The sequence below is a fragment of the Lytechinus variegatus genome, chromosome 2, assembly GCF_018143015.1.
Source record: "Lytechinus variegatus isolate NC3 chromosome 2, Lvar_3.0, whole genome shotgun sequence".
Taxonomy (NCBI): Eukaryota; Metazoa; Echinodermata; class Echinoidea; order Temnopleuroida; family Toxopneustidae; genus Lytechinus; species Lytechinus variegatus.
This window is the reverse complement of record NC_054741.1, coordinates 77,219,037-77,241,408: the sequence shown is the minus strand read 5'-3', so window position 1 is coordinate 77,241,408 and position 22,372 is coordinate 77,219,037. Positions and strand designations below refer to the sequence as shown.

The 22,372-nt window shown below is 35.6% G+C and overlaps 1 protein-coding gene across 1 annotated transcript; it reads right to left on the bottom strand.

Moving 5' to 3' along the window:
* Positions 1 to 9,882: 9,882 nt before the first annotated feature.
* Positions 9,883 to 20,655, bottom strand: LOC121409116. The gene is made up of 10 exons (XM_041600941.1): positions 20,542 to 20,655; positions 19,484 to 19,731; positions 18,649 to 18,784; positions 17,389 to 17,651; positions 14,588 to 14,734; positions 13,956 to 14,179; positions 12,932 to 13,120; positions 12,091 to 12,265; positions 11,658 to 11,803; positions 9,883 to 11,079 (listed from the first exon to the last, which is right to left on the bottom strand). The coding sequence occupies exons 2-10, from the start codon at positions 19,622 to 19,624 to the stop codon at positions 10,785 to 10,787; spliced, it is 1,716 nt and encodes a 571-aa protein (XP_041456875.1). The 5' UTR covers positions 19,625 to 19,731; positions 20,542 to 20,655; the 3' UTR covers positions 9,883 to 10,784.
* Positions 20,656 to 22,372: the final 1,717 nt, after the last annotated feature.

Genomic DNA, 22,372 nt, shown 5'->3' with positions numbered 1-22,372 from the left:
AAACTACATTCAAGCCATTTCATTTATTCAGTCTAAATATTTCATGTTCGATATCTTAAATCATTTCAATAATACTTTTAAACAAATCAAAACAATGTAAATCAAATTAATAATCATACCTCTTAGTAATTTAAAGCTGTGAAGAAGATGGAGATAATCCATAGAGACCTACACTGTATGATACCTCTGATGCCGATGTAATTCTGTGAAACAATGGTCAAATTAAAAAAAAAATTAATTTTTCATTAAAAAAAAATATTCATTGATTGGTTTATCACTTTTTAAATGCAAATCTCACAGTAAACACTGTGAATGATAAATAAAAAAAAACATTGTAATAATTTGTTTGAAACTGGAATATGCCTTTCATTCAAAATTAGGCCTAAGCGTAACGACTTAACTTAAATCTGTTTTTTTTTTGTGGGGGGGGGGGCTCTATTTTCTATATTTGCAAGTGAAAAGACTTGAGACAAAATTTTGAGTAATCAACTCTTTAATATTCCTACAGCCTCAAAAATTGGCCTGTGCTGAAAGCAAAAAGGTAGGTCTCGATCTACAAATGTATATTTTGAATTTGAAATGCAATTTAGGCTTTTTAGTAGGCCTACGAAGTTTAGTCAAGGCAAATTCAAAATCAAATTGAAAAAAAAAAATCTTTCTGACTCTGAGTTTCTCCTCTTAAAATGCACCAAATAGTACAAAAATTATATAGATTTAGATATTTCATTTTCATCTTGACATTGACAAATTAAGATATAGATGGCATAATAATATAAATATCCTCGTGAAGCTCATAAAACAATTAAGCCCGGCCCGCGGCTGAGCACCTTCAATTCGTTCAACAACACAGCGACAAAATATCCCAACACTTAAATGCACGGATGGGACTGTGGCAATACACACACGACGATAAAGTGCATCGTCTGGACTTGTCAATACCAAAACCTCGTTCGCAATCATGAAAAACAACACTACCAATTTCATATAACTGCTTAAAACGTATCAATATACTCCAGAGAAGGAAAGTGGGAATTTTTATTACGAATTCAAAGAAGAATACTTACGAATTTCTAATCAAGAAGACCACTTGTCAGGTCCAGGACCGCAAGAAAAATTTTCTTCGCTTCACGGATTTTTCACAAACTCCTCAAGTGCGCATGCTCGTAAAATTAAACCATGGTTTAAACCACATCTAAGAGCAGACTAAAAAATATGACGTTTCGTGACGTTTTATGACGCATTTAAACCCCCTCGGGGTTTAAACCTCTTTCGTGAAACGTAAATGAAAAACCCAGCTCGGGGTTTAAACCAGGAGGGGGTTTAAACCACCAAAAACCAGGAGCTAGGTTTTTTGTGAATTCGGGCCATTGTGTCCCATCTGTATGTGTGCTCAAAATAACAATACTTACAATCATGAAAGACAGGTTTGAAGTTTAGTTAATGGCCTATATTCTGAAGTCAGTTTTAACTTAGACCATGGTTTAACTCTGTGCTAAAATTATGGGAAGCCAAACGTGTCAAAATTTTTATTAAGTTGTATGTTTCTTATGTTTACTGTGCTCTTTCCTGATTCATCGATGGTGCAGACAGTCATCTATTTATACTTCCTAGACAATTATGAATGATTTGAGAGCCAAATGAGCTGAAATATGATATATCAACTGTTAGTGATTTATGTAGCAATTGGCTATCCACACTTAAACCACAAATTTAAACTTGAGTCTAAGTTAAACCCGACTTAAGAATACGGGCCAGAGTTTATCTCACTCATCCAATGTCTATTAAATAAGATAAGAATTGTGAAATTTTCAATCACACAATAACACAATTTCTTAGCATTTTTTTAAGTACATGTAATTTATTTCCATCAGTTTTGCAATTGAAGCCTTTTGAATTCAACTTTCCATAATAAATATTGTTTTTTAGTTAAGATTTAGATTGAGTCGAGAGATCCATGGCCAACATTTTTGTTATGCTGTATATTATTGTTGGCAGGTATTCTAGTTTTTTTCCTGTCATTAGGGATGTTCCAAGTTATTCTACATGGTATTCTTCGTAGGACTCAAGGTGTCGTGTATTGGGGAATTCTTGTGACACGGGTGGTATTGTCCTTACATTGCTGCATCTATATTTCATCATTATTAAGTGTTCGCTGTTCATTGCATGGCAAGTATTCTGCTGGATGCAGTTTTAATCTAGTTCTGGTACTCCAAAGCCTTCCAAATGTAATGACGGTCAATATTTGAAACCCTTTACAATTTCATTTTAGACCAGTGCAATCAGATACTTTGTTAAGTTCTGTCAATATGGCATCACTCCTTATTCAGATTTTTTGCTCTGGAAACTCAGTAGTACCTGTATTAAGCCAATATGGTGCTTCAAGACTCAGATTAGTAACCAAGTAATTCATCCCTCATATTTCCCATTTCTGTGTATTTGTTGCATCAGATTGTCTTTGTTCTCAGCTTTATGTCTGGATGCTACTAGCATGGCAAGCAGAATAACATACTTGCTCTTCCCATCACATGAATCTTGGACAATTTGTCATAAAGTCTAGTCATTCCAAAGAGAAGCTTATGGTTAATTCCTTTCTTGAGTTTCACTCTGCCTCCTCCATCACTTTGATGGTCCCCATCGCAGTGATGACTAGCTTCATTGGAACCTCAGCCATGTGAAATTGAACAAAAGCTTTTTCCTTCTTGTCAGTTCAAGTCTTTTCATATCCCCGATTCACGAATTTCACCCTGTCTCCTCTACCTCCTCGATGCTTGGCATTATGCTGATGGCTCTCTTGCTTGGAACCTTGGCCATATTAAGCTGGGCAGCAGTGCGATTAGACTTTGGGCACTTCTTCTTTCCCACTTCCTTCCTAAGAGCTCTCTGTTTATCCTTCTTAGCTTGCTTTTTCAGCTTACCATCCAAGTTCTTGATCTCATCTGAGACATAGAGCATCGCTTTATGATACTCTGCAAGTTCCTTGACCAGTCTTGACAATCCCTTCTCAAGAGTGTTGCCCTTGTAAGTTATGCCATCAACAGATGTGTGGAGGAATGGATGCTTTACTGCCAGTGGGATGGCAGGTCCGAGAGCAGACAGGCGATCAGAAAGAAAGGAGGATTTGTTGATGAGCATCTGGGTGGCGGAAACAGCCCGAGCAAAGTCTGCCAATACTTTTGAGGGAATGCACTTGGATGCCACTTCTTGAAACTCTTTGAAGTAGTCATTTGTTGCAGCAAATTTCTAGAAGAGAGAAAAAGAATATTTTGTTGCATGACCAGTTTTTATTCAGTAGTCGTGCAATTTGACAAGAGATAAAATATTTTAATTGATTGGATATTTGTTTTCTCTTTCTTCTAGGATATTTACAATTTCATGACTTGTTATGTGATTTCGTATCTATTAAATTTACAATTCAGCAACGTCAAAAGTTGTAGAATATCAATATATCTTGAAAGCTATGATGAAAATGTTTTATTTAAATTCACCAGAAATTCTATGAATATGAAAATACAATATGTTTTAATGAAAATCATAATCATCATACTTACTATTGGAAAAGATATCCCTTGTAAAGCTTCATCAGACCTCTGCAACACTTCATCAACAAGGGTAACTTGTCGACGTAAGTCTTTGATGATCTCCTTCATCCTTTTCCTGATGGGCTTGGTGATCTTCTCCTCATACTCTGCTTTTGTCATTTTGCAGCCTTTGGGTGTAGAGAACGGCTTGTTTCCAACAACCTTCCACAAGTCCAGGCTGGAGATGATGCCATCGTAAAGAGCATGACTCAATGTCATTGAACGAAGGAGAAGAGAGCATGCCCTAGAGCTCTCATTGCAGTCCTTTTCTGCATGACTGGATCCACATGCCCCTTTGCATCGGGTATGGATGTCTTTGAACTTAGAGCAATTGGGTAAGTGTCCCATGGCTGCTGAAACAGTTTTTGACAGCTCTTGGCACTTTTCTGATAAGCTCTTGTTGGCGCACTCTTCTGCAGTAGAACAAGTGGTGGCCTTCTCTTCCCAGCAATGCCTTCTTAATCCATTGCTTGATGATGTGGGCTCTGGAGATTGATCAGAGAACGAGAACGAACTCCCTCGGGTCTCAACAAAGACTGGAACGACTTTAGATGGATGGTGGCGAGATGTCTGTCTGAATGACTTCAGGAAGCAAAGCTTAGGAACCTTGAAGAATCCAGCACAACATATACTGGTAACAGCTTGGTCTTCCTCACTGGGTAGGAAAGAGGGTTGTATAGTCTATCAAAATATAAGGAGGCAGTCAAGAATAGAATAATAATTTGAGAGTATTATAGACATACATCTTGTAGACAGCCAATAAAAATGAGAAATGAGCTTGGGAAAATATCCTAAAACAAGCCATTTTGATAGAAAACCCATAACGTATTACTATTGGATAAGTAACAAAATCCATGAATATTATCTTAGGATTACTTAAAAGATAATCAAGTTTAACAATTTTACATCTTAGTTTGTTGAGAGAAACATGAAAGTGTTGTATATTTGTTTAAGGGTTTGTGTAGGCATGCATTTTTGCCGTTGTAGTTGGTGTGTGAGACGATGGCGATATCATTTGAATTTCATTCAGCAACTTACCTGAAATAGTTATTATTTCCTTTTTTTTTACTACATGTAATTATAATTTTAACTTGCATTTAAGATATATGATATATAATGTAATAGGGGCCGTGGAACCGGGGGGGGGGGGCATCGGCTTCAGCCTATCACACTTATTTCAACATGAACAAAAAAAATACCATCTGATTGTGACTTTCTATATGGTCAGCCCCCAACTCCTTAAAAAAGGGTTAAATTTCATCCACAGAAGATACAAAAAAAAAATCAGCAGGGTAGCAGAGTTTGTGCTAGAAATAAAACAACTTTATTGATACATAGTTTCATTTAAAAAAAATGTCTTGAATAAATCCTACGGAAAAGGAAGTTATTATGATAATACCATAATATATATAGCGTAGCCATAGGCCTATCTATGCACAATGTAAAACAAAGCATCAACGTCGTTTAGATCTGTATTATTAAGGATACCTGAACTGTGTCTAAATTTATAGATGATGACAGCGTATTTCCTATTCACTAGAGGAAATTATCAAATGATTTTCATTAAAAAAAATATATATCGAAGAAACAAGCAAAACTCAGTAAACTCACCAACTTTTCCATGATTTCACGTTTTTAAAGAAAGTCCAAAAAAAAAAAGATTCGAGAAAATGTCTTGGATATATTTGTAAGCAACGTCAATGAGATGAAGTGCAGATAATCACAAGTAAACAAAGTGACCTTAATTCTTTGTTTACATAATCATCATTCGCTTCAAAAAAGTGCGCACGACGTGACGTCATTAAACTTCGGTCCAATAAACGCGGCTGTCTTTCATCAGAACCCCATGGTGTTCAATTTTCAACCAGTCGTATTCTGCGTTTAAAAAGGGTGCGTAAACTCATACACGTTCATTGTGACGAAGGCAGTTTCTACGAGGTCAGCAACCAAACCTGTTCCTTACGTCACAAATCTTGGAATTTTCTTTTCGATTCCCCCTTTTGAGGGTTTTCGAATTCAGCGGGAAGGTGGAAACAGGGACAAGGGAAGTAATAAGATATTTTCGTTTAATAAGCGAGGAGGACATAAAGAGACACTTATATGTCAAAACGGGCAATCGGCGCAAAAAATATTTTCACCATCAGCTTACGTTCTGCCTGAAGTAGCTGTGTATTTCGTGGTAAGATTATATTTTTTTCATTCTATCTATCGCGGAAAATAGGGAAAGGGATAATCCATGGCCACGTACCCCAAGGGTGCTGCGTATGGGGAGAAGCCAAATGGGTCCAAATGTCCCCTTTAATGTGCTTCTCCGTTAAAAAGAGTACATAATTATGTTCTCTTTGTTCTACGACGTGGCAATCAGGGGTAAAAATATAACATTACAAAAAATGAAAGGAAACAACCATCATTTACATTTTTCCAGGCTTCAATTCACTCAGTGAACATTGACGTAAAAATGTCATTAGTTGGGCAAAAAAGTAAGAGGGCATGCCACCCCGTGAGTACCACATGTCATTTTTAAAGACCTAATTCAATATCTTCTCAGTACTTCAGGGGGGGGGGGGATTTGGAAATGAAAAAAAAACACGAGGAAATTAAATATTGTCATGATATATAACAATTAAATTATCAAGACAATCAACTTGAGGGACCAAAATGCATATTATATATAAAAAATAATAATTCACAGGGGCACATTTCGTTTTGAAACACGGATTATGGCTTTGAATTTATGGAAAGGCAATTATAAGTGTCCCTATAAGTTCCATCGCCCCTGGGCGGAAGGAAATAAAACAGTTGAATAGAAACAAGACAAAAAGAAATAAGAAGCGACCCACCAACAGTAAAACTGCAAGAAGAAAGTGAAGAAAATTGAAGGGAATGGGGGAGAAATAGAAACGTGGGGAGATCGAGGAAGATAGGGACGAGAAGAAGAAAATTAGAATTAAAAGAAGAGAGAGGAATTAAGAGCCTAAAAAGTATTAATATCCTAATGAAATTTAAAAGAAAATGTCGTCTTTGGCTTTCTGATTTGATTTCGTTGCGATGACGGATCTCAATTTTTTTGTACATTGCTCATTTCATGTATCATATTCATTTCATTTTTCTAACGCTCGGTATAGGCCACTCATCGATTTTAATTGACTATTATTGAATACTTTTATTCGAGGGGATCGACCGTCACGATTTACAGTGGACCTCTCCATTTCCAACATTGATGATATTTTCAGCTACAAATATTTCATGATCCATCTAGTTTCATACGTATAATTAAGACATAACGTTATACATTTTCATTTATTATATCTCACTAGTTTATTGTATTTCTATGGATTTTGTATAATGTTCTGTTGGGAAGGACAAATTTAGAACTGAAGCTAAAATAAGGATTTGATTGAAGAAATCATCATCATTTCTGATAAGCGCTTAATTCCCCACGTACACTACACTATTTATTGGGGGAAAGACAGATTTCTCTCGTATGATTTTCAAGTATATGTGTATTGTTGGACCTAACAGGACAAACAAAAATGATGAAAAAAAAGAGAAAAGGGAAATAAGATGTAGTATTGTCAAACGGAAAATCTTGGTCTTAATTAAATTCCTGGGTCTTGATTAAATGACTTACGTACATTGAGAAAACTATTCAAATGAGAAAAATATGCCCTTCAGTCGTCTTGCCCGGAGACGAATTTTTTTCCGTACTTTAATGCGCAATAAACCAATGTGCCGGAGCTGTCTTACCCGATCCCCCCCTCCCAAACCCCCTCCTATCGAGTAAACAACCTTGCAATATGGGCCAACCCACCCCCTATACCAGGGGGCGGATCCAGGATTTTTCAGAGGGGGGGGGGGAGCACATTTTCCCGATAAAAATTTGACAAGCATAATTTAAAAAAGGTCCCCACTTTCCAAGGGAGGGGGGCTCACTTGAGTGAAAACAATATATTTACAATACAAATTTAGATTATGGCTCTAAGGGGGGGGGGGGGCACGGGATGGCTATTACCCATTGTCTGGTGTTATAATTTTGAATATGTGGTCGCTTTATTCAGCAAATGAAAATAGCCCAGAGACGTGAAAAGTAATCAGGTATCTTTAATTTTGCATATGGCGCAGGGCCCCCTTGATCCCCCTCTTTTTTTCTCTCTTTTTATATATTCATTCTCGTTTATCTCTCTCTCTGTCTCTCCCCCTCTATTTCTTCCCCTTTTTCACCCTCTCTTAATTTGACACTCTCCCCTTCCTCTCTCGTCCTCTCTCCTTCCCATTAAGAATACATCAATACACAAGTATTTCAAAGTACAGACATTCCAAAGTGTAATTAAAAACCAATTAGAAAAAATTGAAATAAGGCATATAAGATACGAAAAATAAGTTGCATTATTCATATTTTTGTGTCTTTACGACTGTGATAATAAGCAAAATGCATACAAATCATTAAATACTATTATCAAAATTTTATTATATGGTTATGTGAATCCATTAACTTGGCAAGACACATACTATTATACAAGTCTTTCCAATGGTAATGCATTAAAATTAAGTATAAAAGACATTTATAGAAATAAGCAATGATTTACAACGTAATAGTAAGAGACATCATTACTAACAAAGTACAGTAAAAAAAATAATGCGAAATAGTATCCTAGATTTGTAACTGGGTTGTTTTAAATGATACATGATTGGATATCATTAAACATAAAATAAGTCAGAGAGAAAACAAATTAAAAACAAGATAATGAGTTTAAAAGCTGCAGTTAGTAAAATATTTATGACTGTGAAAGTTCATACCCTCCTTTGACTGTAGTCAACAATTAATATTTGCATTGATATATTCAGCCTACACATAATCATAAGACTATTATACTCTTATGTATCATCATTTATAATAATAAACCATTCATGCCATCAATAAATCAAGAATTAATGTAAGTTTAGACAGAGCAAAATATAAAAATTGCCCATTTGAGCCTGGTTGATCACTTTAAAATTTTATAAAAATGAGTCATTTTCAATTCGACTTGATTGCAAGTTTCAATAACAATTCATTCCTATATTCAGTACATTGCTCTAGTAAAAACATACCAATATTGACAATACAAATTCTATAACTCAACAATAAAAAAATCATCTATTCTAATGAACCAGCCATTTTTATTGCGCATCAGATAGCCAATGGGATATATTTTTTTTTTAGATATCATACACGTTTTGAAAAAATTCATGTAATATATACATGTATAATATGCTGAAAAACATGTCACTTAAAAATAAACTAAATATATTAACAGATTAACATGTACAGATACAAGCTGAGAATGATTTCATTCTGAAGTTTCATTGAAAAAGGATAATAAAAAAGAAGAATATTCATGAATACGAAATCATTCACGAATATTCACACATATTGACAATGGGTAATTCTTGCACACTGAATGGGATACTTCCTAAAATGGTAGTGACGTAAATGAATATATATGTACATATATCTATATATAGATCTATATATTTTTTAATATAACTTCTTCATACACAAAATACAGAGAATTTTTTTATCATATTACATTTATTGACTACAGTTCAATCATGAAATATTCAAGAGTCAATAAGTCGAGTCGAAATGAAAGACTTGTGGGTTATCAGAATTTTCTTTTTTTTCCCATGCAACTTTGGAACTGTAGAAGGGAAAGCATTTCTTGGGGATTAATTTTGTCACACTTTGTAATAACAATATTCTATGGTTCTCTGCTGCTTGCTTTTTGAAATGCAAAATAAATAATAATAAAAGTAGAAAAGTTGTAACATTTCATGACATGAAGGAGCAATTGCACCAAACCTAATTCAACATGTATCGCTACACATGGAGGGAAAGTAAAATAATAATAATATGCAACATTTATATACCGCTTAATACAAATGTTTCTAAGCACTGCATACTATTACCCCGGCTTTAGCACGGCTACCCTGATCGGGCGCATCGAGCATTCAAGGAATTCCTTTCTACCGGGTACCCATTTACTACACCTGGGTCGAGAGTGGCAAATGTAGATAAACGCCCTGCCAAAGGGCACTAGTGCTGCAATGGGATTTGAACCCCGGACCTTGTGGTTCAAAGTCCAAAGACTTATCCACTGAGCCACAACACCTCTACATAATTTGAATTTCAGAGGTTTGCCTATATATTTCAAAACTCAGTATGATATTACAATCTAACTTGGCTCTTGTTTTGAATTTGGAAGTATATATCAGGGGCCAGCGTGCATAGGCAATGGGGTCCAGCCCCTCACCCCAAATTAAAAAAAAATAAACATAAACAAAAACGTTCAAATTACCATCTGATTGTGATTTTCTATATGGTCAGACCCAACATTTGGCTACCCCCCCTTTTAAATCCATTCTGTGGGGCCCCTGAATATATAATAGACATAAAAATACATAACCAAACATGTTTTGAACTGTTTCAAAATCATTACTAGGGCTTTTGGTAGGTACAAAGGCGGAGCTCTGGAATACTGATACTGGCCTGTATTCTGAACTGAAGTTTAAGTTAAACTCTGGTCTAATGTCATGGTTTAACTACTGATAGCCAATTGTGACAAGTATCTCTAACATCACAAGTTCATTTTATCAGCTCATTTAAAACTCAAATCATTCTTAATTAACTGACAGGAATAATTACTGAAACAGTTCTCTTAATTATTAACACATGAGTATACAGTATAAAGAAAAGAAATATAATACATAAAGGCAATTTTGAAATTTTAAGTTTAGCACGAGTTAGAGTAAGACCATGGCCTAAGTTAAACCAGACTTCAGATTACGGGCTGCTGAGATTAAAACAAAATGTGATTTCAAATTAAGAAAACAAGCAGCAAAATATCCTCTGTTTAAAGCATTGTCTATTGTAGTTTAATATCAGTGAAGCGGAACTAAGGGAAGCACTGATAGAAAAATTGCATTCAATTTCAAGTTAATTCTAAGTCCAATAATAAATAATAAGTCTTGCGATCACTTACAAAATTTACAATCAATGCTTGCCTACTTTTAGAGGCAAGCAAACATTAAATCTGTGAATTTTAGTTAAAATTGATCTAGCAATGGCAAAGATTAAAATTGATGACAAACTTTCCAATCGTTCACAAAGTTTGCCATCAATTACATTTCTTGCTTTACCTAAGGCTACATGGGCATTCTTAGTATTTATGGTTCAACCTGATTCTGGGCATTGGCCTGGGTGTCAGTGAGCTCTTTAGCAATGCGATCCACCTCCATCTTGAAATCACCTGTTGAGGTGGACAGTAGACCCAGAATACTATCAAGCTTGGTCAGATCAGGTCGGCTTCTGCTGAACTTGAACTGCATGGGTTGGATACCATCAGCAATCAGAGCACTGACCATCTGACCAACAGCATGCTGGCTGTACAGGAAGGAGATGAAGACTAGTTTGGCATCAGCGTAAACCTCCTCCCGGTATTTCTTGAACAGAGGAAGGAAGCTGAAAGTAAACAGAAATGGAGACATTAAACAAAGTGAAGAAGCAACTGATGATGATGTTGGAGATGACGACAAAGATGATGACAAAAGTAAAAAAAAAAAATTCTAATTGGATGCCAGGAATTATATTAAGAACTTGACACTAACTTCATTTGTATAGACGTATGCATTAAACAAAATATACTTTTTAAGAGATGCCTTAATGTTCATCTCAATATATAGATGTGTAGGGTTGAAGAAAATTATAAGTTGGAGTTGAAAATTAATGAAGTTCTAAATCATCAAACTGAAGGGGAATAAGTGAAACTGAGATGCAAAAAAAGATAACTTAAACCAAAGGAGTCTGGTTGTACACTGCTATATTTGCTGGGCTTCCTTGCCTCAGTAAAACTCATACAAAATTAGCATATATTTAAATTCCACAAAATCAACCTACAGTCCTACAGATGCATTTCATGTTGATCTGAGAAATAGAAATAGGGTTGTGATTTCTAATGTCTAATAAAGTCTTTGCTATCTTTCTTTATTAATCTATGAATGACAAAAACTAATTAAGAAAATCATAATTCTGGTATTTACCGATAACCATTGTTCTCCCCATTTTCCTCCTCATCTGTCACAACTACAAATGTCTTGATTACTTCCTTGCGTTTATAGTAAGGCCAAAGACTGGCTGCAGGGGCTGTCATACCATCAGTCTTCAGAGTAGATGCCATCTCCAACACCTATAAAAGAATAATAATGACAATTGCTTTTATTTTTCAAAATTCCTGGCCTTCAAGATTAGATCTGATATACAATGAATAAGACATAGGAAGATATGGACCAAAGAATGATGCTAAGTACTGAATCTTTCTCAATAAAACATGCATGACACATCAGCAGCAGGAAGCATTACAAAATTCAACTTAAAGTACCATTACAAGTCCTGGTCCAGCATCAATATTGACTTTGTACTGTCAGACAAAAATGAAAGATTTTAATTTGATAAGAACTTGGAGGTTTCACCTACCTCAGTAATAGTCTTTGGGATCTTTTCAGGTACATAGTCTTTATTTGAGAAGAATGAGAGTTTAGCATCTGTGATGGCAGTTAGCAGACCTGCTACAATAGTACTGGTCTTGATGGCAACCTCCATGGAAGGTGAGCGATCACCAAGTATAGCAACAGGTGCCTCCAGAGAAAGCCTGAGACAAAAACAAAAGAGGCAATTTTCAGGTGAATTCATATTATTTATCTACAATCCTTACTTATGAGCCAATATTTCAGTTTCAGTTTTCAGTTTTGATTGTTCTCATTTCAAACAAACATATACAATTCATACATATTAAAATCAATTTAAAAATTCCAGTAAAACAATGCATGCAATATAAAATGCAATGTAAAAAGAAACTCCAAATCTTACTGATCTAATGGATACATTAGTAAATCGATTGTTAACTGTGACTCAGCCCCCCCCCCAAAAAAAAAAAAGAAAATATGTATATATAAAAAAATGTAGTTTAACCACTGAAATACAGCTACAAAATCCCTATGCAGCATCTGTTTGACATAGTGATAAACAATTTCTAAGATGTTAGCATCTGAGTAGATTTTTAATCGATTCAGCACATCAATGGGCCTGGAGACTAGTTTGATCATAGAGGTAGAAACTACCTCCATGGTTTGATTTAAGCGATAATAGAAATGTTATCATAACAAATAACCCTAGTTTTATAGTAATTCAATCAAAGTCCAGAAATGTTTTTTTTTCAGTGAAACTTGAATTGTAATGTAGAGCTAGTGTCATATTCAGGCTACTTGAGACATATCATAATCTAAAAGTAATTAAAAAAATTAAGAAGTAAACTCACTTCATAGCTTTGAGCCTCTTTGCAGCCTCTGGGATGAGAGACTCAAGAACACTGGCGCCAATATTTCTGGTCTTCATTAAGAGTAACCTCTCCATCAACTTCCCTGTAGGAAGACTCACCACCTCACCATCACAGATACGACGGCAAATCACCTCATCCACCTTAGGGCAATGCAGATCCTCATAGAACCTGGACAGAGAAATTAAATTGAGGTCATTAGATTTAGATCCAAACCCTTCACCACAATCATATTGCTACAGATTTCTCCTTCTAAGTATGACTTTTTTTAAGAGAAGTGCAGGTAAAAGTTCTAATGTAGTGTTCAGTTGACTGTTTTTCTTTTGGTTTGACAAAATGTCAATTCAAAGTGTAGAGTTTCATATTTTCATGTAGTCATCTCATGAAATTCTTGTCCAGTTATGACAGGTAAGACACACTAAACAGAGCTGACCAGAGTTCAGAGTTAGAATCACTAGTTCCCATTGGCGGCGGAAGCCAGAAAATTTAGGGGGTGTCCACCTGAAATTTTGGGATGGACACAGGTAAAAAATTTGACAAGTGCCCCCAAAAAGGTTTTGAACCTAAATTTTATGAGTTGTTAACACAAAATTTTTTTCACAAGCAAAAAAAAAAAAAAAAAAAAAAAAAAAAAAAAAAAAAAAATCAAAATTTTAGGGGGGGGGACACGTCCCCCCCGTCCCCCCCCCCCGCTTCCGCCGCCTATGCTAGTTCCCAATGCTACAGACGAATCAACTGAGGTGTTTTGTGATGAGAAAATAGTTAACTAGCACTAGCTTTCTTTAGCTCAATGCCATTGATAACTGGTGTTTTAAAACAAATGCAAAGTGCTAATTTACAAAAATATTGTTGAGTTTAGTTGCCTTGCTTTGTAAAGCACTGTCTGATGAAGATTTTATAGTGGCAGCGGTGGGATACATTAGGTCATGTTTTTTTTATTGTGTCATAAAACTTAATAAATATAGATTAAAAATAAAAAAGAAAATAGCTGAATGACAGCACTTACCATAGCAGGGTGTCAACTTTCTCCTCATAGGATGCAATACGTCCCTTGCTCTCCTCTGTAAGATTGCTGGTGAATTGCTTGATGTGACTGTATGGAACATCAGTGACCTTTACAAGTTCATTGATATTTTCAGCATTCATACCAACACACTTAGCAACCAAGCTTTCACTTGGTGCTGGCTCACCAAAACAATATGACAGGAACCATGGCTTCTCAGGAAAGTCCTACCATACAAACATATGTAAGGAACAGTAATTATTCAAGAGTGTGTCGATTGATTAATGTTTCTCCAAGTTGCATTATTCATGAAATTAACCATTTTATCACTCTATTTTCCAAATACTGCTCAAGAAATCACACAAGAAAATAATGTATTGCCCAATATCTGAATATGAATAGATATTGCAATAGTAACTAGTATTCTTGGGCAATGTTTCACAATATTTACGAACGACTAGTAATTTACAAGTGGTATAATTGTGATTACATCCCCTGTGTATAATCTGACTAATGCAGTTATATACCACATGCAATAGGGAAAGTACGAGTTATTTTTAGTCCAGTTTAATCTTGTATTTTGGTGTTTAGTCAAAGCTTGTAACAATAAGAAAAATAAGGAAAATTGATGTTACCTTTTGGGGATGAAGATGGCATATATCAGCCAGAGTTTTCCATGGTTCTTTAGGATAGTGAAGGGCATAGAATTCCAGTTGAGCACCAGAAAGGCTTCGTACCCAACGCCGGATATGACGACTCAGAGCTCCACTCACAGAACCAACCTGTAAAACAAACGCACACAAAAATAATAATATACAGCATTTATGAGTTGCCAATTATCTAGTTGCCTATTCAGTGGGGTTTATTGCCATTTCGTCCACTGCCATTTTGTCCACTACCCACATGGTCTAATATCATTTCGTCTACCATCAGTTGGTCCACTATCCACATGGTCCAATTACCATTTCGTCCAATCACCATTTCGTCTAATAGCCATTTCGTCTAATAGCCATTTCGTCTAATAGCCATTTCGTCTATTATCATTTGGTCTAATAGCCATTTGGTCTAATGGTATTTTTTTGCCAATTGGTCCAATAGCCACTTTGTCCACTATCATTACGTCTATTCCCATTTGGTCTAATAGCCAAATGGTCTAAAGGCAAATGGTCTAATAACCACTTGGTCTACTTTCATTTCGTCCATGTTCCATTTGGTCTAACTGCATTTGGTCTACTATCACTTGGTCTAAACTCATTTCGGCTAACAATCATTTGGTCTAATTGCCATTTGGTCTAATAACCAATATGTCCAATTGCCATTTTGGCTAATCACCATTTCGTCTAATATTCATTTCGTCTAATATGCATACTGGTCTACTATGCTGACGATTTTATGTGTAAAATAATAGTGGGCCTACATGAAATAAAATGTTTATAAATAAAAAAAAGATCAGCTCGCGCAAGCAAAAAAAAAAAAAAAAAAAAAACACGGAAAAAACCCTCTTCGATCCGCAGACAGGGGAATATATAAATGAATGAACATTTTTCGAGCAACAGCCCCCCCCTGCCCCCATTAGCAAAAGCTAGATCCGCAAAAGGGATGTGTTATAATTATACCCGGCAGGCCTATATACTCGCGACCGAATCTACTCTAGTGATTTCAATACCCCCCCTTCCTGTAAACTCCTGGATCCGCGCCTACGTAGTAGTAATTATTTTAATTATGTATATTATTTCTATTATGATTATCCTTATTATTATCATTTTTGTTAATATTAGTAATATGATCATCATGATTATTATTAGTAGTATTATTGTGAATTTTATTATTATTATTATTATTATTTATATATCATTATGATGATTATCATTCTTATTATTATATCCATTAATTGCTACAGCAAGAGTATATCACACACATTATACTCATCGTTATTGTCAATACTACTAGGCCTACATTTATTTTAGGCGCAGGCGGGCTTCTAGCGACGGGAAACGAACAAAAAGGGAGAGGATAGTACAGGGAAAGAAGATAGGACTGATCGGGAAGAGCTCTTTTTTTGGGGGGTGGGGGTATATTGATCAATAATATTTCTTTAAAAGGCTATATTGTCTTTCATCTGTTTATCATATTTTGATATCGGAATACAATATTCTCCTTTCTTTTTTTTAAATAAAAATTGAGCGACAAATAAAAATAAAAGGACCCTTTTCCATTTTCCCCATCTTAGTTCCCCCTTTTATATGTGTGTGTGTGCGTTTTAGGGGGGGGTGGGGGTGCCTGAATTGCTGTACCACTGAATCGACCCTTGCGATCATCATAGTTTTTAGGTTTTTTTTTAAACTAATATCATCAATAATTTCAAGGTATTGAAGTCATTTCGCTCCCCTCCTCGGATAACGCAAATTATTTGTATTAGACGAAATGGTTATTGGACCGAATGGCTATTAGACTAAATGGCTATTGGACGATTTGGAATTGGACGAAATGGTTAGTAGACGATTTGGTTGGTAGACGAACTGATTATTGGACCTAATGGTTGATGGACGAAATGACTATTAGACGAAATGGCAATTGGACGAGTTGATAAGTAGACGATGTGGATATTGGACCAACTGAAATTAGCCGACATGGCTATTGGACCAAATGAACGGTGGACGAACTGGTTAATGGACGATTTGGCATTAGACCAAATGGATTTAGACGAAATGGTTGGTAGACGAAATGGTTGTAGACGAATTGGCTATAGACTAACTGGCTATTAGACTAAATGGCTATTAGACGAAATGGTGATTGGACGAAATGGGTGGTAGACGAAATGTTGATGGACGAAATGGCATTAGACGTAATGAATGTAGACCATGTGGTGAGTGGACGGGATGGCAGTAGACGAATTGGCGGTTTGCCTTCAGTGGCACACTGTACATTACCCCAGCTATTGTTCTAGCTGCTAAAGCAATATATAAATAAAGTGGAACATCTCTTCCATGGCATAATTATTGCAAAACTGTACCAAAAAAATGTTCTTAAAAGAGCAAAGAAATACATGTTCCTAGATTTTAGCAGTGTTTTTTTTTCTTCAAACCCCCCCCCACAATTTGTTTATGAAAGCATACATACAGTGGTGCTCAAAAGAATCTCACCGGAAAATGAACATATTTGAAGTGTTCAAATTCTCCCATGCTTTTAATTGTGAAGTCAGGTGATAAATATTGCAGTCAATAAACTTTGTTTCTTTGGACTCGCAAAACATTGCCGTGTAGTTGTAAACATTCAACCCTTAAAATGAAGGAGTGTATTTTGATGCAAGGTTCACTAACTTTTTAGCACAACTGTATGTTAATATATAATATGTAAACTTGTGTAGCCCAGAGACCAATGAAAAGACGATCTTAAATGAAAAGACATGGTAAATACGCACATATTTCAAATTTACCTTTGGCTTGTTGGCATTCAGGTTGTCAATATCTGATTTGACCTTTGACATTTTCTTTGGGTTGACCTTGACCCTCTCCTGTATGTGGACCTGAAGCTGCCTTAGGCGACGTTCTTTCTCTCGGATTCGACGCCCTGAATCCAGGAGAGTAAGAGCCTTTAGAATCTCTGCCATTGTGAAGGTTTCAGAGTCCTTCAGAAAGGTTTCCGCTAAGGTATGGTCCTTCCTGGCCCATGCTACAGCCAATGCACGAACTTTGATGCCTTTATAAATGAAACAATACCACATATCATAAACATGAACTTTTATAAAAGAAAAACAAAGAAGGTAGAACTTGATCACAATAGTAATTCAGAGCTGCAAAAAAAAATAGATCTGTACCTCAAAAATTTGTATTTCCTTGAACCGATGACTTAATGAGTATGGCAGATTCTAGATCAATACAGTGCTTGTGCAAATGTCTACTCTTAATATAAAGTAGCTTGTTTGCCCCTCTTTCATTCTTTGTAGACTAGACCCTTTCACACTTTTCAATTCTTGTCATATTTTTGGAAATGTGGGAAGGTTGATTGTTAACCTATATTTAGGTTTCTTCTGTTAATTTCTGATCAATTTGGTAAATTTGGTATGTTGTTCAAGTTGGCATGACAGTTGTGTTCCTATTTATCTCATCAGTTACTGTCCTACTTCTCTTATCATCTCCATCCGTTTTTTCAAATGTGCTCATTCATTCCATCCTCAAATCTGGTTCTTCTATTGAACATTATTCATTCCATAATCACCAAGGTAATTTACCCATTCTCATCCTAGCTCTTTCTCATTGGTTATTTTTCATAAATTGCGTTGTTATATTTTTGTTAAAGTTAAATGGTGAATTTTAGGATAAATTTCAGAATGTTTTGTTTCCATGGACACTGTTATGTTGTAGGAAAGGCTGGCAAAGTGTTTCAATAAACAAACACACAGATAGAGAAACTGTTCAGATACTCTTCCTTGTCTCTGTTATGTTCCTACATTGGTGATTTGTTGAACTTGGGTTATTCATCCATCGTAAAATATACCCATTAACAAATATAATTATTTTTTGTAATAGTTATCAGTGCTGGAGATGTTGATGCTGATGATTATAATTATGATGATGATGAGAATAATTGTCAACAAAGTTTTCATTATATTAAAATAATGGGGAAAAAATCATTATCAGGAGGCCTAGTAATAAAAAGATAGAAATGATAATAGGTTTTGATGAGAATCATTTACCTTGCGAGATGTTGACACCATTAGCAAGAAGAACCTTCATGGCTGCAAGATAAACATTCCTGTAGTTTTCCTGAGCAGTTAAGTGCTGTTCATAGGTCACTTTGGAGGATGTGAAGAGCAGTTCAGGGCGTTTCTCCTGTTACAAAGTGAAATGTGATAAATATTTCTTTAAAAAAAATCACTTCACTTAAAAACATTCTTTCATGCTATAGTTTATAAATCAGACTACATTTAAATTTTTCTGTCTTTGAAACATTTGTAGTAGCATGTTTGGTGCCAACTGAATATAATAATTTAAGTCTTAATATAATCTTGAAACTGGGAATGGTATACTCCATCAGTTATACAAACATCTGATCTCCATGGTGATCTATTTCAAACTGTATGATGAGAGCATCTACAATATCATTCTACAATTAAGTATACTACATAAGATAAAAAAAACTCATTAATTTTACCATAGGTTTCATTGACCAATAAAGTGAAGAAAATATAGGCCTACCCTCGCTTGCCATAGTTTCCCATTTACACAAATTGTTGATTTATGGTAAATTAAATTTCTTTGTTGTTGCAACGTTTTGTTCTGAATCAGCATTCAAATGGATAATGTAATGTCGGTATAAAGAGGTGGATAATGCCACTTTCTCAAATCATGTACCATAAAGTCAGCTTACTCATTTATTTGAGCTTGTCATAAATTGTATAAGTGGAACATTGGCAAGTGAGCTAGGTATAAACGCAACATGTGCAGCTATATAAAACATTTTCATGTAAGATTCTTTAAACCCACTCAACCTTCATACCCAACCCCCATGGAAAAGAATTGATTACTTACAAATTCCTCATCTGTAGAAGCTGTTTCTGTGATATTCCATTCATCATCCTGAGCAGTCTGTTGAGCCCCTTGATAGCTACGTCCCCCATGACCGCTCCTACGACCACGCCCCCGACCCCGAAAACGTCCTCGTCCAGGCATTTTTAGTTCAATACGTGAGTTGGAGTGTCTATTTGGAAAGTTAATTTCCTCTCATCTGATGTTTAATATTCCTTGTGGCTCAGGAAATTCCCGAGTGTCAACTCTACCTGTAATAGGAAATAAACATGTCAACTTCAATTTAATAAAAACTTTACACTCTATATGAACCATGATGGTGAAGTCCCATTAATTAGGACTATGAGCAAGATATCCTTCAAACATGCAGACAGATTTCAGCTTCACTGTTTAAGTAAGTGACCCATGCATCTGTAGCTGTCTACCCCCCCCCCCCCTTCAGCTGTCACTTTTTTCATCAATTCATCATCAAAATTTATAGTATACACAAAGCAAAGTGCAAGTCTCCTCTTACTCTCCTCCAAGTAGGCTAGAATATGTGCAATTTTATCGCACCTACCGTTAGGCCTAACTACTAAAGTCTTAATTGTACACATGTTTGTATAACTTGGTTCCAGCTAGACAGGAATAACCGTCGTTTCTGGGGATTTATTCAACAATTTCTGACATTTTACTGTAATCCCCATTCAGCGCGGAACAACCAAAATACAGAGACTGAAGCTATTGGTCTAGGTTAATTCTAGCTATTTATACGACCAATTTCCATGAGCGACAGTGTAAGAAACATATTTGATCATCAGTGAATACCATTGTTGATTGAATAATTTAGAAAAAGATATGGCCACAAATCAATCATCGGCACGAATAGGATCCTGGAGGGCACTACGCCGCGCCCCGACGGAAGGGCGGTGGCTCGCCGCCGGGACGCTGGTCGGACAGCGGCGGCGAGCGAACTAGTCTAACTTCCGCATCTTTCCCCGCCGGTTAGCAGCAAAAATCCAATTTATTTAGATCTACTATGTTATTTCCATTCTGGTGGGAAGTTAGATTAAGAAACTTACCTTGACTTAATGTAGAAGCTTTCTCACCGTTAGATTCCCATCAGATCCAAGTAATGTGTTTACTAAAAGGGAGAATTGGCTCTTTTATATTGCCTGCACAGCCCTTCAGGCTGCAGCAGCCGACAATTCTTGCACCATAGGTTGACATGTCACATGATGCAATCAACGAGAAATTGCGTATCGTTTAGTCTAAAAAACAGACCCTATTATGGGTTGATTATCTGTATCTGAATCTGTTCGTTGACGTACAATCATTAGGATTTTTTAACGCCCTATTGATTATTGCTATATCAATTTGAGATCCCAAGCTTTCATCGTTAATATTAATATGATCCAATCTGTCTTAGGTCTATATCAGATAAAGTGGGAAAAGAAGACCGTGAAACTATTCTGAACGGTAGGAACATAATTATAATGGGGCCTATAGCAAACATCCATGACTGGAGACAAGATATGGAAAATAACATGGTAACATATTCACAAAAAGGTACACAAAAAGTAAAAAAAATGTAAAAAATGCAGAATGCAAACAATATATTTTATTAGACCTCAACTTAGAATCTGAATTCAAACAGAAGAAAGAAATGGGGGGGGGGGAGAGAAATATATGAAAAGAAGAACTTGAGCTATATGTTTGCAGATAATCATGGTAAAATACAATTTATAAAGTTATATAAATAGCAGGCATTCGTTTAATTGTCTAAGTATTTCTTCAGTAAATTTGTCTTCCAATTAATAGTTTCTAAAAACACTGATTGCTTTAATGAAGTAGGAAGCCGGGGTTCCATAATTTTGGCCCTGTATATAAACAAATGTATATTTAGCCGAAAACTAGTTTTGACCAATGGAGAAACTTGTCTCGTGAGTAAGAATGGATTTTGTAATACACATAATGAAGCAAGCACAAATGGAAATTCTGGGGTTTTTTTATTGATATTAAATGCAATCGAGGTTGAGATCAAATAATTATGCCATGTAAATTAAGGAACTTGTTATGTACAGGCATATAGTCTATCAAAATGGAAGTATGGCGCACCTGTATTTATAATGGACCAGTGAAAACCGACTTAGAATTAGTAAATGAGTAATGTTGAATCTTTGAGGGCAACTCAAACTGTCAAAGATCAACTCGAAATTGAAGAAACTACGGGGCCAAGCTTGTCATAGGGGCACTTTTTGCATTTCTATGGGTGAAAAATACGACAATTCCTTCCTTGAATTTTGAAATGACGTAGTATTGGGCATTGCACAAGTTTATGATGTCATCTAGGGTCTGTATCTATAGACTAATTTCCCCAGGCTTGCAGCTTTCACCGTCAACCCCACCCCAATTATTTGGTTACCCAGCGCACTATCCAGATCCTAGAATATTCTCTTACTTTCAGATGACATCATCATGATGCAATTGCTTTTATGTTTCATTTAGGCTTCATCAGCAGAACCTTCTCGAGACAATACTTGTTGAAGACTGTGTGACCTGTAAGTATGGAGTAGGTCCATGCTATCAGGCTACACGGTATATGACTTGAGGCGTAGTATTTTTTTAAATTGAGTTAATATTCAAAACTTAATATTTCGTAAGAGATTGAAGCAAGTCAGAAAGATGGTAAATTACTTTATTTAAAAAGAAATAATATTTTCTCACATTTGTCTATATTATCAATATGGTTACAAATTAAAAGTCAAATTAGGACTACTTGAGTGCCGGAAGACGCTAATTTTTGAAAAGCTAAATCAACTATATATATAGATAAGCATGATCAGTCTGTCTTTCGAGTATCTACATGTAGAGTAGTTTTTAATTGGGCAAAAACTCTATAAATTAAGCAAA

Excerpts from the sequence above, each read along its gene's own strand:
- LOC121409116 (XM_041600941.1), bottom strand. The coding sequence starts at position 19,624 with ATGCCTGGACGAGGACGTTTTCGGGGTCGGGGGCGTGGTCGTAGGAGC. Across the intron at positions 12,266-12,931 it reads AAGAGGCTCAAAGCTATGAA|GCTTTCTCTGGAGGCACCTG; the intron begins GTGAGTTTACTT and ends TTTTTGTCTCAG. Across the intron at positions 11,804-12,090 it reads TCCCAAAGACTATTACTGAG|GTGTTGGAGATGGCATCTAC; the intron begins GTAGGTGAAACC and ends ATTCTTTTATAG.